At 37.1% G+C, this 17751-nt stretch overlaps 1 protein-coding gene across 3 annotated transcripts in view; it reads left to right on the plus strand.

Moving 5' to 3' along the window:
• Positions 1–17751, plus strand: part of THADA (THADA armadillo repeat containing) — a 166796-nt gene that overhangs the window by 101244 nt on the left and 47801 nt on the right. For all 3 annotated transcript variants that reach the window (XM_060754384.2, XM_067463631.1, XM_067463626.1), the window contains exons 30-31: positions 6985–7100; positions 12176–12261. In XM_060754384.2, the coding sequence (XP_060610367.2) occupies positions 6985–7100; positions 12176–12261 (202 nt within the window). The remainder of the gene's footprint in view (positions 1–6984; positions 7101–12175; positions 12262–17751) is intronic.

Consider the following 17751-nt stretch of genomic DNA (forward strand, 5'->3'; position numbering starts at 1 on the left):
AGAGGTGGTGCCCTCCTGGCCCTGGAATGTCCTGCTTGGAGAGATTAGGTTAGCCCTCTCTCTTCAGACTTTGCAATCCTGTCTAAAAACATGGCTTTTTAAAGAAGCCTTTGATCTTGAGTTGATTTTAAGATTTAGTCTGAAGACTTGGCGGCTACACTTCGGCACTGGGTTCGTTAATCGAAAACAATCAGTTTTATCCGCAGCTATGACTGCATTTTATGAATTTGGAATTTTAAATTTATTGTGTGATATTTTATGGATGTCTGCTCATGTTTTTATTGCTTTGATGTCTATGTAATTGTTTTTATTTTATGTGCGGCACTTTGGAGTTAGCCGCCCCGAGTCCCTTCGAGGAGATGGTGGAGGGATACAAATAAATTATTATTATTATTATTATTATTATTATTATTATTAAGTAGGTCTATGAAATTTGTCTGGGATGGGTGATCTATGTGCTTCAGATATGATTGGGCTCCAAGTTCCATGACCACCAGTCTGGAATTATACTTCAATTATATCTAGGACAAAAGTTCACTGCTGAAGTAAGCGGTGAATGAATCACACATGAAGAGGGATACTCTATTACCAAGGATAGTAAATATGAAGAATGTCTTCAACTGGGGAAGAGCTGTCCTATGAAATTTCTAGATAATACCTATTTCATTTGCAAATTGGTTTAGATTGTTACCAAGTATGTTAAGAAAGCTCCTATTGTTCACATGTTGATTTAAATTATTCATGGTTTCAATTAACTCTTTTCATTTTTAGAGTAAGCAGGAAATTGTCAAAATACATGTTTGCTACAGATGTTGATATGAAGCCATTTGTGTGTAACTATTATTATTGTTGTTATCAATACCTTGCTGTCCTTTCTTAAATGAGACTTAAAGTGGCTCGTTGTATATTGGACCCTTGATATCCTCTTGGATTTGGTTCCAGGACCCCTTGTGGACTCCAAAATCCATGGATACCCATGTCCCATTATATTCAAGGGCATATTGAAATGGTGTTCCTTATATAAAATGGCTAAATCAAGATTCGTTTTGGGGATATATTTTTTTCAGAGGACGAGGTGGGATATTTTCAAATTGTGACTGGTTGAATTTCTACGGATTCAGGGGGGCAGCTGTATTACATTTTATGATGCAAGTCATTCTCCAGAGAGTTTCAACTCTTAGAACCCTATTTGTGTGTATGTGTTCATTGCTTTTTTGTAACACTATCCACAGAATTTAAAATGTCAATTGGACTTCTGTATGACAGTGATGGTGAACCTTTTTGAGACCAAGCGAGCATGGGGTGGCCAACTGCACACGTGCCAGGAGAGAAGGCGCTGCATGCCCTTTTGGCACGTGTACTATAAGTTTGCTACCGCTGTCATATGGTGAATTACATGTGTATATGATCACATACTAATGATTTCTCTAAAAGTGGTATGTAGCATCAGCAAAACAAAACATCATAATGTCTTAATGTTTACTTGATAGCATTAATACAATACTCATTGAGCTCCTTTTGATTATGTAGTTAGTCTTCAGATTGCCCTTCTATTTACCTTGGTTGAGGTGTTTGCAACCAAATGGTGCTGTGAAAATTACTGGAAATCATTAACATTAACTTGTTATTGTAAGCTGACATGCTGAGCCTGATGGGAAGTAAAATGTATAAATAGTCTCATTTATATGCATGGGGTAAAAATCTGCTGAGTTTAAGCAATTGCTACTGTTATCCCTTTGCTGGGATTGAGTTTCACCAGGGGTTATCTCCCTTTCTGTAAGTGCAGAGTTTATGATGTTTGAAGAAGCACCAGTATCTAGGATTGTACAAAAGGACTTAATTTACTTACCTCCTTCCTACAACCTTCTTCAATTTAGAAACATATCCTGTTAAATGCTTCTAATTTCGATTAGCTTCTGTGTGTTTTAAGGTTTTTGATGAAGTTTTAGTGGCATGCTTTACTTTTTCACCGGGATATTTTTTAAAGTCCATACTTCTAGTCTGGTTGCGTGTAACTGAAAAAGGATCCTTCATGAGCATATATGATTGGTAGCCTCCAGTGTATCCACTGCCAATTTGTGCTATATAATCATATATTCATAGAGTCATAAGAGTTGGAAGAGACCTTGTGGACTATTCAGTTCAACCCCCTGCCAAGAAGCAGGAAAATCACATTCAAAGCACCCCTGACAGATGACCATCCAGCCCCTGCTTAAAAGCCTCCAAAGAAATAGCCTCCACCACACGATGAGAGCTTAGTCCATCCTGGGAGAACCTTAAAAAGCTCCAACTGCCTTTTACTCTCTCTCCTGTGGTGTCACTTCTGGCTTTTCTGAATGCCTGGGTGGGGAAATGGTGCTGGAGGTTAAGGGCAACTGACCCTTTGAGATGACATTTGTGCTTTCCTCTCTCCATGAAATGACTTTGACTTATCTACAGATCATATCAAAATCCATAGTATTGGTCCCAAAACCTGTTTTTGACTAATGAGGATGGTGATTATTATTATTATGTATTACCTGTCTCTTCTTTTGGCTTGAGGTGGGATAAAACATTGTTAAAATAGCAAGATAAAACAAAACTATTAAAATACATATAACAAATATACATAGATTAAATACAGATTAAAATTCACTTGGCAGGATAAAATTCACAAGTTAAAATTGATTGGAATTATACATGAGGTTGACTTCTACGTGAGTCAATGAAAAATGAAATTACCTAAGCCTTCTTCAAGTATTTATGGGAATATTCACACCACAACTTGGCACACAAGGGTTGATTTGTTGTGTGCTTTCGCATTCTTTTTGAGTTGTGGCGACACTAAGGCGATCGTATTATGCGGTTTTCTAGGCAAGATTTATGCAGAAAAGTTTGCCATTGCCTTCCTCTGAAGCTGAGAGAGCGTGACTTTCCCAAGGTCACCAGTAGGTTTCATGGCCAAGTGTGATGAATTGCCTACCTTTTTAGGCCAGGAAAAGCTCAGAAAGTAGGCCCAAGAATTTCGGCAGCCATTTTATGAGATGGTGCATGGAGGCAGCCATCTTAGAGTATCCATTTCCTAGAGGGGGCAGAGCTTAGGAGCAGCCTGGAGGGAAATGTGGAGAAGCTTGGTAATTGGCTGGAAGAAAGTGGACAGAGCTTAGCGAGAATGCAGGAAAAAATTAAAATCTGACAGCTCAGTTAGGGTCTGGTATTTGAAGAGTGGAGTCAGGGTTTGTGTGTTAGGAGAAGAGAAGTCAGAGAAGGAAAGAGTTGGTCAGTTAGTAAAGATAGTTAGCTATTAGGTGGAATAGCTGGTATAGAGAATAGGCAGATCCAAGGGAAAGGACTGTCTGGAGTTTTAGGATTTCTAGCCAGAGGGAAGTCTGCTAGTTTCCTGTGGGAGTGAAGAGTTGTTTTTGAAACTAAGCCTTGAACTGTTTTTAAAGTAACCATACGCTCCAACTCATTATTGCAACCGTTAAGCTTAAGTACTTGTATTGTTGAAGTTCTCACAAATTAACAACTTTGTTCTTTGTTAAACAACAACTGACTCAAGAGTGCCTCTATGTGAAATAGTTCCACAGCAGTTGGAGAAACAGACTTTTAAGATTGGTGGCAGCGACATTTTAAAAGAATCTCATTGTTTTACCTCAAAGTTCAGAGCCCTGAGTGCGAATCCAGCACAACACAGCTTACTGAAAACCTCTTGCCAAACAAGAAGCTAAATATTCCTTTTAAGTGTGGTGGTAGCCAGTGTTCATACTAAGATTATCTCAGCATATAGTGTGTTGGTGGCAAAGTCTCAAAGTAAACTGAAACCAGCCAGGAACTTCTGAATGTTTAGGTACATGATCTTGTATAGTGGGGAGCAATGCTTTGTGAACAAGGAGAGCAAAGGGGTGTGTTCGGTGCAGATAGGTGCCTCAGATCCCAAGGAGTGGTTCCTAACTGATTGAATTAATGGTTTACAGGATACTTCTATAAATTCAGCTGACAAAACAGCATACTGGCCTAATGGCTACTTTAGTACATAGGAGCTCAAAAGTTGTCATCTGTATTCATTGGATAGATAAGAACTAGCTATTCTAGGTATCAACGATATTGTCTTAAGCTTTACTTAACTACAATACAAAAGAGAAGAGATTTCATGATAAGGATAACTGCCAGTACAAAGTTATAAATGAAAGTTACACAATGATTTCACTGAAGAAAACAGTTTTGAAATTGGTTTGAAGGAGGTTATTATACATCTTTTGCAACCATAACATGGCACAAGTCAGAAACATGGAATCTGGCATGAGATAGATTTTCCTTTAAAAGCTAAAATGGTTTTCTGTAATGATTATATCAATGAAAAAATAAATTTTAAGTTTCATTTTATTATTTGTTGCTGTTCATTCGTTCAGTCATTTCCGACTCTTCATGACCTCATGGACCAGCCCATGCCAGAGCTCCCTGTCGGCCGTCACCACGCCCAGCTCCTTCAAGGTCAATCCAGTCACTTCAAGAATTTCATCCTTTTATTATTTAATGTTCAGTAAATGAGGAAACAGGTTCTAATTTTTGTCTGACCTTTTCCTCCCTAATTTAAAGCTGTGATCCCTCCATGTATGCTCAGCATTTTAGTTTTCCAACTTTTGATGAAGAAACCACAAATCTCAGTTTTAGGATGGTCTTGTTAGTGTTTGTAGAAAATGTGCTGATGCAGCCTGGATGGTACAACTGAAAGAAGACACTGTTATTTTGAGAAGTCAAGCAAAAGCTTACCTTGATCGACAAAAACACATTTGTTGTTTTTCCAAGTATGCTGAGCAAATATGGATCTTGTTTACACATCCATCAACATGTTGTCATTTTAGTTGAGTTTATTTTTTAAAATGGGCATTTAGAAGGCATAACTCTTGTTGAAAAATATTGCACTGCAAAAGTATATGTGACGCTTTTAGTTTTTGGTTGTTGAACTACATGGCTTTGGGTTATTTCAATAGTTAAGCTGTATGACTTTGAAATATGAGTGAAAGTTCAGAATAGTCCCTTGCAGACACATACATCCCTGCTAACCTCCTTGAACTAGCCAAGCTATGGGCAAACTAAGGCCCGGGCCACTTATCTCAGGCCCTCCTCATTTTCCCTGGCCTACCGTATCCTTATGCAGAAAGGACAAGAGAGGAAGGCATGCAGGAGCTGAGAGCTCTCTGGAACACTCTCAGCCACTGCATGTCTTGCACTCTTCCCGGCATAATGCTGAGAGGACAGCCTGAAGATCAGTGGAGGAGGAACAGGGCAGTTGCTGCATGTCTCATTTTCCTCCTGGTATAAGTATGGGGTGAGAAGCCCCATCCTTATGCCAGGAGGACATCCTGAGGATGACCTGGGCCCTGGTCTCTCCCAGCCCCACCCTCTCACAGGCCCTCTCCCTCCTGGGCCCATTTCACCCAGAGCGTGTCCGGCCACCCTCACCCTTGACCCAGCCCTCTCAGTCAGGCCCACAAAGCAGCCCCAAGGCAAAAAAGTGTGCCTATGCCTGAACTAGCCTATATATATATAAGTCTAGAAATTTTGGTAAAAAACATCAACCCAAAAAATCTAATTTGACGTATTCCTGGTCAGTGTGTGTACTGTACCTTAACTCTTACCATCCTCTTCTTTGAGTCAAGTGGTGAGAGAGGAGAGCATAGTCCATGCCAAGAGAACCTAAAAGTTCATAAAGGGAGATAGACAGGTAAACTGAGAGGATCTCTGGTTTGCTTACACGAGGAAAGTAAGATCAGGGGAATGTAGCCATTGTCAAAATCCTTTTCCTACTTGCATAGTGGAAAAAAGATGGACGCTTATGAATATAAGGCTTTTGGTAACTCATGCACACTGCATTTGAATGATTACTGTGTGTTAAATGCAAATCTTGGTCCCCTTTGATGCCTAAAGTGACATTTTTCAGATCTCTCCTTAAAAGTTTTGAAAACTATTGGAATTAGGAATCTTTTTAATCATCAGTAAACCCGCTAAAAGAGAAAAACACACTACTCGTAATCTTCACATGTTAAAAATGTTTTAATTTTACTATTAAAACATTTTCGTGTAGAAATACCAAGAATTTAACATTCCTTACAATATATTATGTGTTCACTCTGCTAACCTATTACCTTTATTAATATGTATAGAACTTTGTCCTAAACATGAGCCTGTTATTATATTATTATTTCGCCACATCTTTTCTGAGCATTCATAAAACCTGCGTGCTACTAGAGCAGGCTTGTTGGCCAAAATACTGTAATTTAGATGACCTTGAATATGCTGGTAAATGCCAGAAATTTAGTCGGAACATTGGTTCTGGGCATTGAACTATCTGCCATGATCAATATTGTTAAGACTAAACCAAAATAAAATAAAACTGTCATATTTGAGTCAGTATCTGGACTCTCTTTAAGTGTAAGAAGTTTCAGCTTGGAGAGGGAGAAATTGGTTGTGTATGTGTGCAACTGTAGAACCTATTATTTTTGCGACTGTTTTTATGTCTTTTCTCTTATGGCTTGAAAAGCAGATAGACAATGTGAAACGTTTTAAGCAAGCAGCAAGGAGGAAAAACATTTGTATAAATAATCCCAAAAAAACTGTGTAAGTTGTTGGTTCCTGAAATCATTTATTCAACACAAATGATCCATGCAGGGCATCTCTCTTGGTAAATATTGTACAGTTTTGTTTCTGGTATGTGAATAAGGCTGGCTTTGTAATTTTTTCATATAGAAAATGAATGCTGGAGAAAAGGAGGCAATCTGCTCCATGAAGTGTGCCATATTGGAGGACACGGAGCAAAAAGAAATGATATGTCTTAGATTTAAATCCTGAGCCCACAGGCTCTTTCTGTACAAGTCATAGAGGGCCATTCTGCAGGTGGCTTGGTCCTTTCCCCCATCTGTTATTTTTGAGGAAAGCCAAAAGCTGAAGAACTGGATATTTGAAAAATATTATCACAGCAGTCTGCAACTTTTTTTTATATAGGTCTTTCACTTGCTGCAGTCCTTCTTGGACTCCAAACAGAAGGCTAATTCAGACTGTCTTCAAGGCTTGAGCAACATCATCACTTGTATTGAAGCCAAGCTGTGGTTGGCTAAGAGGTACGTTAAAAACCTAAACTTATCACAGGTTGATAACAGATGATAGGGTTGACATTTTTGTATTTGACTAATGACATAATGAAGAATGTTGTTTCAATCAGCAAACTGTTTTTGTGTGTTTATCTCTAAGAGTATGTTACGGTCATGAACTTTCCTTTCAAAAAAACACTTCTCTATTGCCATGGTTCCTATTTAAGATATTGAAAGTTTTTCTTAAATGTTCAAGTACAAAAGCAAATTTCTCTTTCAAATGTTAGATGGGAGGTGGAATTCCAGTACTTTGGATAAACAAATACCATATATACTCGAGTATAAGCCAACCCGAATATAAGCCGAGGCACCTAATTTTACCACAAAAACTGGGACAATTTATTGACTCAAGTAAACCATTGTTTATTTTAACTATACATTTGAGAGGAAATGCTGTGTGTATATGAATAAGGAAAAGTGGGATAGACTGGCGCCGAGAGAGGAGGAGAAGAAGGTGTGCACTGTACAAGAGAGGAGGAGGAGGATTGCTGTACGGAGAGGTGAGGGTCCTTCCAGGAAGACGTGGGGCTGAAATAAGCCCTTCTTTCAGCCCCACGCCTTCTCGCCAGGACCTTCACCCAAGTATTAGCCGAGGGGGGCTTTTCATCCTAAAAAAGGGCTGAAAAACTTGGCTTATACTCAAGTATATACAGTAGATTGAAAAGAGGTGGTTATTGTGGCAAAAGACAGCTAAAACATTCAACAGTTTTACAATTCAATCCTACATGACAGTAACTTGTTATCGACCTGTTGAATTCAATGGGACATGGTAGCAAGGAAGTTTTATACAAGTGCTTGAAAAATGAAATCTCCCAGTTCAACAGATGTTTGTAGATGACTTAGCTGATTCAGATAGAAAGTGAAAATAGATGTCAAGATACAATGAAATATATTGTTTTGAAACTCTTCCTTGTGATATCCATGAATACAAACTGCAGTAATATTTAATATTATACTTGATCATTTTAAATTTGATAGCAGAAGGCTCCTGCTTCAGCAGAGGTGGGATCCACTGAAGTTGACTATTTTACAATATTTGAATCATCCTTTTTTTCTCAGAGGAAGATGTAGTGTTTTGTGTTGAAAAGGACCAATTAAATTGGTATAAAAATAAAATGTCCATAACCTAGATTGGGTTTATTTTATTCATTCATTCCTGTCTTCCTGGTTTACAATAAAATAAAACAAAGTATTGCTATAAAACTATTTGTACAGAAGTTCAAAAATACTTTAATACTGCAAAGTTGAGGCAGTTCAAAATAAAGTTAATGTTGGAACATTCTTTGCTGAAAATAGCAAGATTTCCTTTAATTTGGCACTTATCAGTAATTAGACAAGTATTGCAGGGAGTTAACAAGATTGTGATGTGAAGATGTAGACATTGGCTGGCTCTATAGTGTTTTGTAAGAACTAATGAATTGTTGCACGAAAACTGGCAGAAATAAGTACCATGTGGCTTTTCTACTTCTATGTATCTGTGACAGTTCTTTGGAAAGTTAATTCGCAAGTTGTCTTTGATCCTTAAGGGATGTTGTCCATCTACATTGTGTGTACTTGTGCATCAGTTTTTGCTACAGTGATTTTATGTGCCAAGTCATTGTCTACTTGAAACAATTCTGATTTCACCATATATGAGGTATAGCTGTTAAGCCACACTGATGTTGTTCATCAGTGTTTTTCTAAGTATTCGTATGTGAGTACAAATTTCTCTAACTTCCTTCATAATTCCTTCCTTCACTTTGAATGCTGCAATAATAATAATAATAATAATAATAATAATAATAATAATCCCTATCTCCCTGAAGGGACTCAGGGCGGATTCCAAACATTTTTTTCATATCCTGCCTCTTTATCCATCTACTGTTATATCTTTTGGAATTAGTGATCAAAATGTGTTTTTGTATGTGTTTATTGTGAGTGCTAAGTCATTCTCTGTGCGGATTTCTTAATAATAATAATAATAATAATAATAATAATAATAATAATATTGAACTGCAAAGACTCTGGCACAAACCAGTAAAGGTGGTCCCAATGGTGATCGGCACACTGGGTGCAGTGCCTAAAGACCTTGGCCTGCACTTAAACACAATTGGCGCTGACAAAATTACCATCTGCCGGCTGCAGATGGCCACCTTACTGGGATCTGCACGCATTATTCGCCAATACATCACACAGTCCTAGACACTTGGGAAGTGTCCAACGTGTGATTCAATTCAACAGCCAGCAGAGTGTCTGCTGTTGACTCATCTTGTTGTGTTTCAAATAATAATAATAATAATAATAATAATAATATTTTTTTCTATCCCACCCTATCTCCCCAATGGGGACTCAGGACAACATATTGCGGCAAACATTAAATGCTGTAAAGTGCAACCAAAAACAAAGCAAATAAACAACCCATAAATCAAATAGTGAAACAATACATCAAATCAGGCATCACACAACTAAAAATTCATGTTTTGATGAATAAACATTTAAAAACAAGACTTAAAAATTAAAACTAATAAAAAGGCACATTTGTCAATATCTGCCTACCTAACTATATTTTGATGTCATTTCCTTCTTTGATTCTATGATTCTATGATTTATACAGCTTCTCCTGTTTCTATCATTTTACTTTTGTGACAAACTTGGACCTAATTGTTTTTTGAAAATGATTCTGGATATGATATCGCCTCTTGGCATTTTATATGGTTTTTAATCTGTTTGATTGATTGATATGTATTTTAATTGCTTATATTTTGATGAGATGTGTTTTATTGTTTATCTGCGCAGCATTAAATTTTTGCCGGATTTGTAAGCCGCCTTGGGTCCCCCTCCAGGGTCGAAGAAGGCGGGTAGAAATGAAGTAAATAAAACATAAATAATTGATATCTGGTTAAGATTGTCAAATAAGCAGCAATACAGATGAGTTGACTTTATGAAGAACACCAATTTAGTAAAAGTACAATCCCTAAGATTCATCTTTGTGTGTGAAACTTTCCATTCTCAGGATAAAATCAGTTAGGCATTCAAGTGTGTGTATGAAGAGGAAAAAGGAAAGCACTGAAATACTGCCAAGACCAGTTTTGTAGGCACCACCACGCTAAAGTTATGACTTCCTATGGGCAGGGCATTTAACGATGTGCATCTTTTCTGAGAGCAAATATTTACATTCATTTAATTTAATAGTCTGCTCTTATTTTGCTTTTTTAGTATTTCATTTCCCTGGCTAGCTCAGTTACAATCCATGATGTGAAGAGCACGCATCGTACTCATATAATGGCGGCCATACACTGTATTTATATAGTCCACTTTAAAATCCTAATAAAATAGTTGCTTTATATTATGAAGAACATGACCCAAGCTTTTACAGTATGGATCACGTTTAAAGAAATATTAAAAGTAGTCTTAAACAGTGTAAAAGTTAATGAAGCCCAATTTTCATTTTTGGAGTCCCTTTTGCTTCAGGTACTTCTTTAAAATGCATTATAGAACTAAACTTTTACCTCTATATACATCTTTTAAAAAGCAGTTCATTTAATGTGGTTGTACAAATGTTTTTATAGTTGGCCACATTAGGCCAACTATAAAAACTTCTATGGATAATAGGAGTTGTCTTCCATAACATCTATATTGAGCCAGTTTGGTGAAAGCTACCGTTAAGCTTCACAGTACATAGAACAAAATGCAGGTACCCTAAATATTGATTTTTCACATAGATACTGGGGAATGCAATTTGTGAAAATTTATTAGAAAAAAACCAATTGATATCTTCAAAATCTAGAAATGAAAAAAAGCAAAATGAATCAGAAAGACTAATGGAAAGGGGGATCGAAATATACCCTTTTTTCAAAACAAATAAGAGCATTTATTTCCTTAACTCAGAGCATCTTAGTTTTTGTTTTAATATTCCGTATATACTTGAGTATAAGCCGACCTGAATATAAGCTGAGGCACCTAATTTTACCACAAAAACTGGGAAAACTTATTGACTCGAGTATAAGCCGAGGGTGGGAAATGCAGCAGCTACTGGTAAATTTCAAAATAAAATTAGATACCAATAAAATTACATCAATTGAGACATCAGCAGGTTAAATGTTTTTGAATATCTACATAAAACTGTAATTTAAGATAAGACTGTCCAACGCTGATTAAGTCATTATTCTAACCTTCAATATAAATGTGTTTATGTAGCCTTCCAATAATAATAGAGTAAAATAATAAATGTAATAATGATGATAATAATAATAATAGAGTAAAATAATGGAAATGTAATAATAACAGTAATAACAGAGTAAAATAATAAATGTAATAATAGTAGAGTTAAATAATAAATAACTTTGACTCAAATATAAGCTGAGGGGGGCTTTTTCAGCCCCCTTTTAAGGCTTATACTCAAGTGTATTCAGTACTTCTGTCAAACTTGTTGGAGGGAGGGTAGTTGGCTGCATTGTTTGATCATGAAGAAGAACCTACTAACTTATGAACTTATGAAGTCTCTGTATAGTTAGCAAAGAGTTCAAACACTGCTGAGCAAAGAAACTTGCGCGTACCATTTTGGCTACCAGTACAGCCGAATCTAATGGAATGCTTCCTGCTCTGGAGTCCGCTTCCAGTTTTGTATTCATTGATGTACAGAATTGTGGAACAATGTTACTAGTTGCAAAAAAATTGAGAAATAAAATAGACACCAAAGAACAATTAAGATATTGTTGTGAATGTTAATATTAATGTGAAATTTGGTTAGAATTCATTTGCTAAAAGACCAATATAATGCAGGAATGTGAGCTTCTAAATTAACACCTGGAAAGCTTCCTTTCTCATATCACTTATAAACTTATTGGAGTCCATTAAAGTATTTATGAAATTTCACTTTATTTATCTTAACATAACCATAAAACTCATTAAAAAGTGGACTGAATTTCTTATCAGTTTATAAATTATTGAATTTATGATTGGTATCTTTCCCATTTCATGAATGATTGAATTTTATGATTGGTAGTATTTTAAGATGCTGTATCACTGGTTTTCAAGCAATATAAATTCATTGACTTTGTTTCTAGGCAAAATCCTTGTTTGGTGACCAGAGCAACATATCTTGATGTCCTTGTCCTGCTGAATAATTACCTTGGAAAATCCAGAACAGAAGGTAAGCTTCAGTTAATGTATCACTTTACTGCCATTAAGAGAATGTTGAGATCTGTATTCTGGTTTATGGAATAGGTTCAAGTTAATACTGTATAAGGTTCTTGAACTTCTATAAGAGCTTAAGTTGGTGAAAAAAGCTTTTTCAGGTTTAGTGGAGACAAAAGTATATCATGACAATGAACTTGTAGTTGTTAATTGCCTTTAAGTTGACTTTGCCATATGGCGGACCTCTAAGATACCATATAATCAACAACCTAGCTCATATCATGCAAACTCAAAACTATGGTCTTTTTGACTGAGTCTGTCCAGTTGTAAAGGGTTTTTTTCCCCTCCTGCCTCACATCATACCAGGAATTATTGACTTTTATAATGACATGCTGTCTCATGATGTGGCCAAAGCAAAATGAATATGAGATCTTCTTGAAATCATTCAATCAGACTTTACTGTATGTGCCCTGACTGTTTTTGCTTCATCTCCCCTAACTTTTAATATTATCCTATTACTCTGTCTTTTCATTTCCTGAGTAAAATACTGCCTAATTCTCTGATTGGAAAAGTCCATTTCCTACCCAAGGTGGCTTGCTCACCCTAAATATTGCAATGTTTATATGTTATTCTTATTTTACAATGTTTAACTTCTCCTGATTCATGTCTCTTGCTTTCTGTGCTCATATTTTCACATTCCATGCAGCCACCTTGGATTCTATTCTGGAGAAAGGCAGAGCATAAAATCAATCAATAAACATTGTGTTTATATCATACAACTTTGGACTTTGCTTTTACACCTACCCACAGCTGAACATATTTTTGGCTTGAGTTCAGTTGCATCTTTGCCACAGCATTATTCATAGTTGTCCTTTGCTGTAGCTCATTGAATCCTTTCCTACCTGGGCCCCCCATCTTCTGGCACTATTTTGCCTTTCACTTTGGATTGTCTCATTAGGGTTTTTATGGTGGAAGACATTCATAGAATCATAGGCTCATGGAATCATAGAATGGGAAGAGACCACATGGACCATGTAGTCCAACCGTCTGCCAAGGGTACAATCAAAGTACCCTTGATAAATGGCCACTTAACCCATGTTTAAAGACCTCTAAGGAATGAGTTTCCACCGCAGTCCAAGGCAGAGAATTCCAGTGTTGAACAACTCTCATGGTCAGGAAGTTCTTCCTAATGTCAGGTGGAATCTCCATTCCTGTAATTTGAACCCATTGCTATGTATCCTAGTCTCCAGAGCAGCAGAAAACAAGCTTGCTCTTTCTTCCTTATGACATCCTTTCAGATATTTAAACATGGCTATCATGTCTCCTCTAAACTTTCTCTTCTGCAGGCTAAACATACCCAGTTCTTTAATCTGCTCCTGATAGGGTATGATCTCCAGACCTTTGATCCTTTTAGTTCCGTGGTAGGGTTAATATGAAATTTATTGAAATAAAGTCATTTAAAGAGTGGCACAAGGGAACAAGATAATATGACTTTGTGAAAGAGGGACCTAGGAAAATAAATCCCAAACTCCCTGCTCATAGCAATATCAAATAATAAATTAAGAACATGGTTTTCATTTCTTGACCCATCCAGGACACATTAAACAAAATGAGTCCATGCTCTTTCTTTCTTTCTTTCTTTCTTTCTTTCTTTTGCAATTCCCTGAAATTATTTAGATGTTAGCACGTTGTAAAAATCTGGAATAGAAATCAAATAAATAAATAATAAAATCCATTGGCAATTACTTTTATGTCCTATTGAACTTTAAACAGCTTTTAATAAAATCAGTCGCTAAGATAACTTGCCACAATAATATAAGTAATCCTTGAAAACTTTCAATATATTCTATTGGTTGACTTTTTCATTCCACAGTTCTGTACACCATTGTGCACACTGTCAATGTTGTTACTACTATATTTACTTGAATCTAATGCTCACCTTTTTTGGCTAAATTGTATTGCCAAAATGGAGGTGCTCATTAGATTTGATGGCATGTTAGAATTGTGCACATACACCCATCTGCATGAAAAGGCTAGACAGGGAGGCAGGGGGCATGCAAAGGGGCTGTTTCTCTTTGTGGCGGCAGCCTCAGGGCTCTGTGGCACCCAGAGAAGGAGGAGAAGAGCCTGGCTCAGTCATTCCTGCTGCTTATCCGTGGATCCTGCCCCCTGGGTGTCCCTTGGGGGTCTCTCGCCATCCCCCCAGAAAGGAGTATGGCAGGGATGTATACTCTCACTCTACCTATTCAACTTGCATTCAGAATGCATCATGCAACATGTGAACATTGATGAATCCAAGGTTGGAGTTAAAATTGCTTTACAAAACATTAACAACCTTAAATATGCAGATGTTACCACTTTGATGGCTGAAAGTGAGGAGGAGCTGAGGGGCCTTATAACCAAGGTGAAAGAAGAAAGTGCAAAAGCTGGGTTGCAGTTAAACATTAAAAAAAACACCAAGATTATGGTGACCAGACTGATTGATAACTGGCAAATAGAGGGAGAAAAGGTGGAGGCAGTGACAGACTTTGTATTTCTAGGCGCAAAGATTACTGCAGATGCAGACTGCAGCCAGGAAATCAGAAGACGTTTACTTCTTGGGAGGAGAGCAATGACCAATCTCAATAAAGTAGTGAAGGGTAGAGCCATCACACTGGCAATGAAGATCCACATAGTTAAAGCAATGGTATACCCCTTAGTAACCTACGGATGTGAGAGATGGACCATAAGGAAGGCTGAGCGAAGGAAGATAGACCCCTTTGAACTGTGGTGTTGGAAGAAAATTCTGAGAGTGCCTTGGATCGTAAGAAGATCCAACCAGTCCATACTCCAAGAAAGAATGCCCGACTTACTGGAGGGAAGGATATTACAGGCAAAGATGAAGTACTTTGGCCACATAACGAGAAGACAGGAACGCTTGGAGAAGATAATGATGCTGGGGAAAATGGAAGGAAAAAGGAAGAGGGACCAACTGAGGGCAAGGTAGATGGATGGTATCCTTGAAGTGACTGGCTTGACCTTGAAGGAGCTGGGGGTGGCCATGGCCAACAGGGAGCTCTGGCGTGGGCTGATCCATGAGGTCACAAAAAGTTGGAAGCAACTGAAGGAATAAACAACAACCAGTATTGTAGCCAACAAATAAGAAAAATAGTATGGCCAAAGGCCATTGTACAAAAATGGGATGGGGAAGTTGTATATATGCAACAGGATGGTAACTAAGTATACACCAATACAGTGATGGACAATTTTAGTCCATAGAAATAAATGAGTTTTACTTAATACTACATAGTTATGCACCAAAAAAATCAGTTGTATTACCCAAGTAATTTATCTTCAGATTTGGGTACTCCTTTAGAATATTTGTTAATGCAAAATCTTGCCAAATATGATATGTATCTTAAAAGTTATAAAAGCAAAAGTCACTCCTTTAGATAAACATTTTATCTTAATCTTAACATAGATGTGAAAGTGTATGGACAACTTTTACTTACAAAAAAAATTAAGTGTTTTATGTGGTGAGAAAAATAGAAGATAAATTGAATTGTTTTTTACATACTTTATTTCTAAATATTCAAAAGTGATATATTAGGTTTTCTGCTATGTAGCCATATAATCTTCAAAAGCAACATCGAGTATTCTTATCTAAGGCAAATATATTTTCAGTTTGTCATTAATTATGCACAGTTCTTAACTTGATTTCATGCCAAATGTAATAAATAAATGTCACTTCTGTTTCTGTTTTATCTTAACCCCAAATATGTTTCTTTGACCTATTGTTGAAAACTGTGGTAATTTTTTTGAATTGTTTGTTTAAAAGATAAGTCAGCCTGAATTGTAGATCATCTTCATAATGAACTTATAGGACTTACTTTCAAAAGAAGTTAAATGTTACCTAAAGAATCATTCCCATGAGCTGTCATGAAGACTGGAAATCGTAAAGTGGTAGGGTCTATGAAAAATAGTTACAAATACAGAACCCCATGGTTATAATAATAAATATGGTTGTAATAATAAATATATGACAGGAATTAATATCACACCAAATCTTGTTGAAACTTTAACTTTTTGGTTTAAAGTCTCTTAAGAAGCATGGCGAAAAAAGAAGAAAGTAAGACGTCCTGAGAGCCTTTGCTACTGAAGGGTGGTGCATAAATACTCTAAAATAAACATTGGCAGCATAGATAAATGTGTGTTTATGGTGTTCACATTAGGTTAAATGTAACAAAATTCAAAACAATTTAAAGTACTAAATTTTGGATACAAATGAGTTACTTGACTGTTTTGGTCAATATGCAAAATACCATATCTCCTGGCACATTTACATTTTGATTCTTGGTAACAGTAAGACTTAAGTGTATTTTTATTTCAAGTGATGACTTTTTGCTCCCGTTTTGGCCTACAACTCCCAGAAATCCCAGCCAGTTTACCAGCTGATAGGATTTCTGGGAATTGAAGGGCAAAACAATGCCAACAATGTGATGTGGCAGCAAAAAAAAGCCAGCGGGATTTTGGCCTGCACCAATAGAAGCATAGTGTCTAGATCTAGGGAAGTAATGCTACCCCTCTTTTCCGCTTTGGTTAGACCATACCTGGAATATTGTGTCCAATTCTGGGCACCACAATTCAAGAGAGATATTGACAAGCTGGAATGTGTCCAGAGGAGGGAGACTAAAATGATCAAGGGTCTGGAGAACAAGCTCTATGAGGAGCGGCTTAAGGAGCTGGGCATGTTTAGTCTGAAGAAGAGAAGGCTGAGGGGAGATATGATAGCCTTGTATAAATATGTGAGAGGAAGTCACGGGGAGGAAGGAGCAAGGTTGTTTTCTGCTTCCCTGGAGACTCGAACGCAGAACAATGGCTTCAAACTACAAGAAAGGAGATTCCATCTGAACATGAGGAAGAACTTCCTGACTGTGAGAGCCGTTCAGCAGTGGCACTCTCTGCCCTGGAGTGTGGTGGAGGCTGCTTCTTTGGAGACTTTTAAATAGAGGCTGGATGGCCACCTGTCAGGGGTGATTTGAATGTAATATTCCTGCTTCTTGGCAGAGGGTTGGACTGGATGGCCCATGAGGTCTCTTCCAACTCTTTGATTCTATGATCCTATGAAAACATCTGGGGACCCACAGTTGAGAACCACTGATCTATAGCTTTTTGGCTAAGGTAAGTTCATATATCTACAGCAAGCCATATCTCAACAAACCTTACAATGACTTGGTAAGTTTACATTCCCCCTTTTTCCTAATATATTGTCACTATACCAAATTTAGGCCAGTATGTTTTTGGGTCTTAATTTTGTGGCATGCTTTCCAAAAGGCATTCTAAACTCATCACTGCATTAAAATAGGCAGTAGGCAGCTGTTGTTATGCAAATGAAACATGGTTCACCTATGCGAGGGTCATCTTTGTACACTAAACGGCTAGAAATGTTTTAATTTAGAAATGTCTCTGTGTTTTGTTGAAGGAAAACAGATAATAAACCAAAACATACAAAGTTCTCAGATCAAAG

The sequence above is a fragment of the Anolis sagrei genome, chromosome 1 (genome assembly GCF_037176765.1).
Source record: "Anolis sagrei isolate rAnoSag1 chromosome 1, rAnoSag1.mat, whole genome shotgun sequence".
Classification (NCBI taxonomy): domain Eukaryota; kingdom Metazoa; phylum Chordata; class Lepidosauria; order Squamata; family Dactyloidae; genus Anolis; species Anolis sagrei.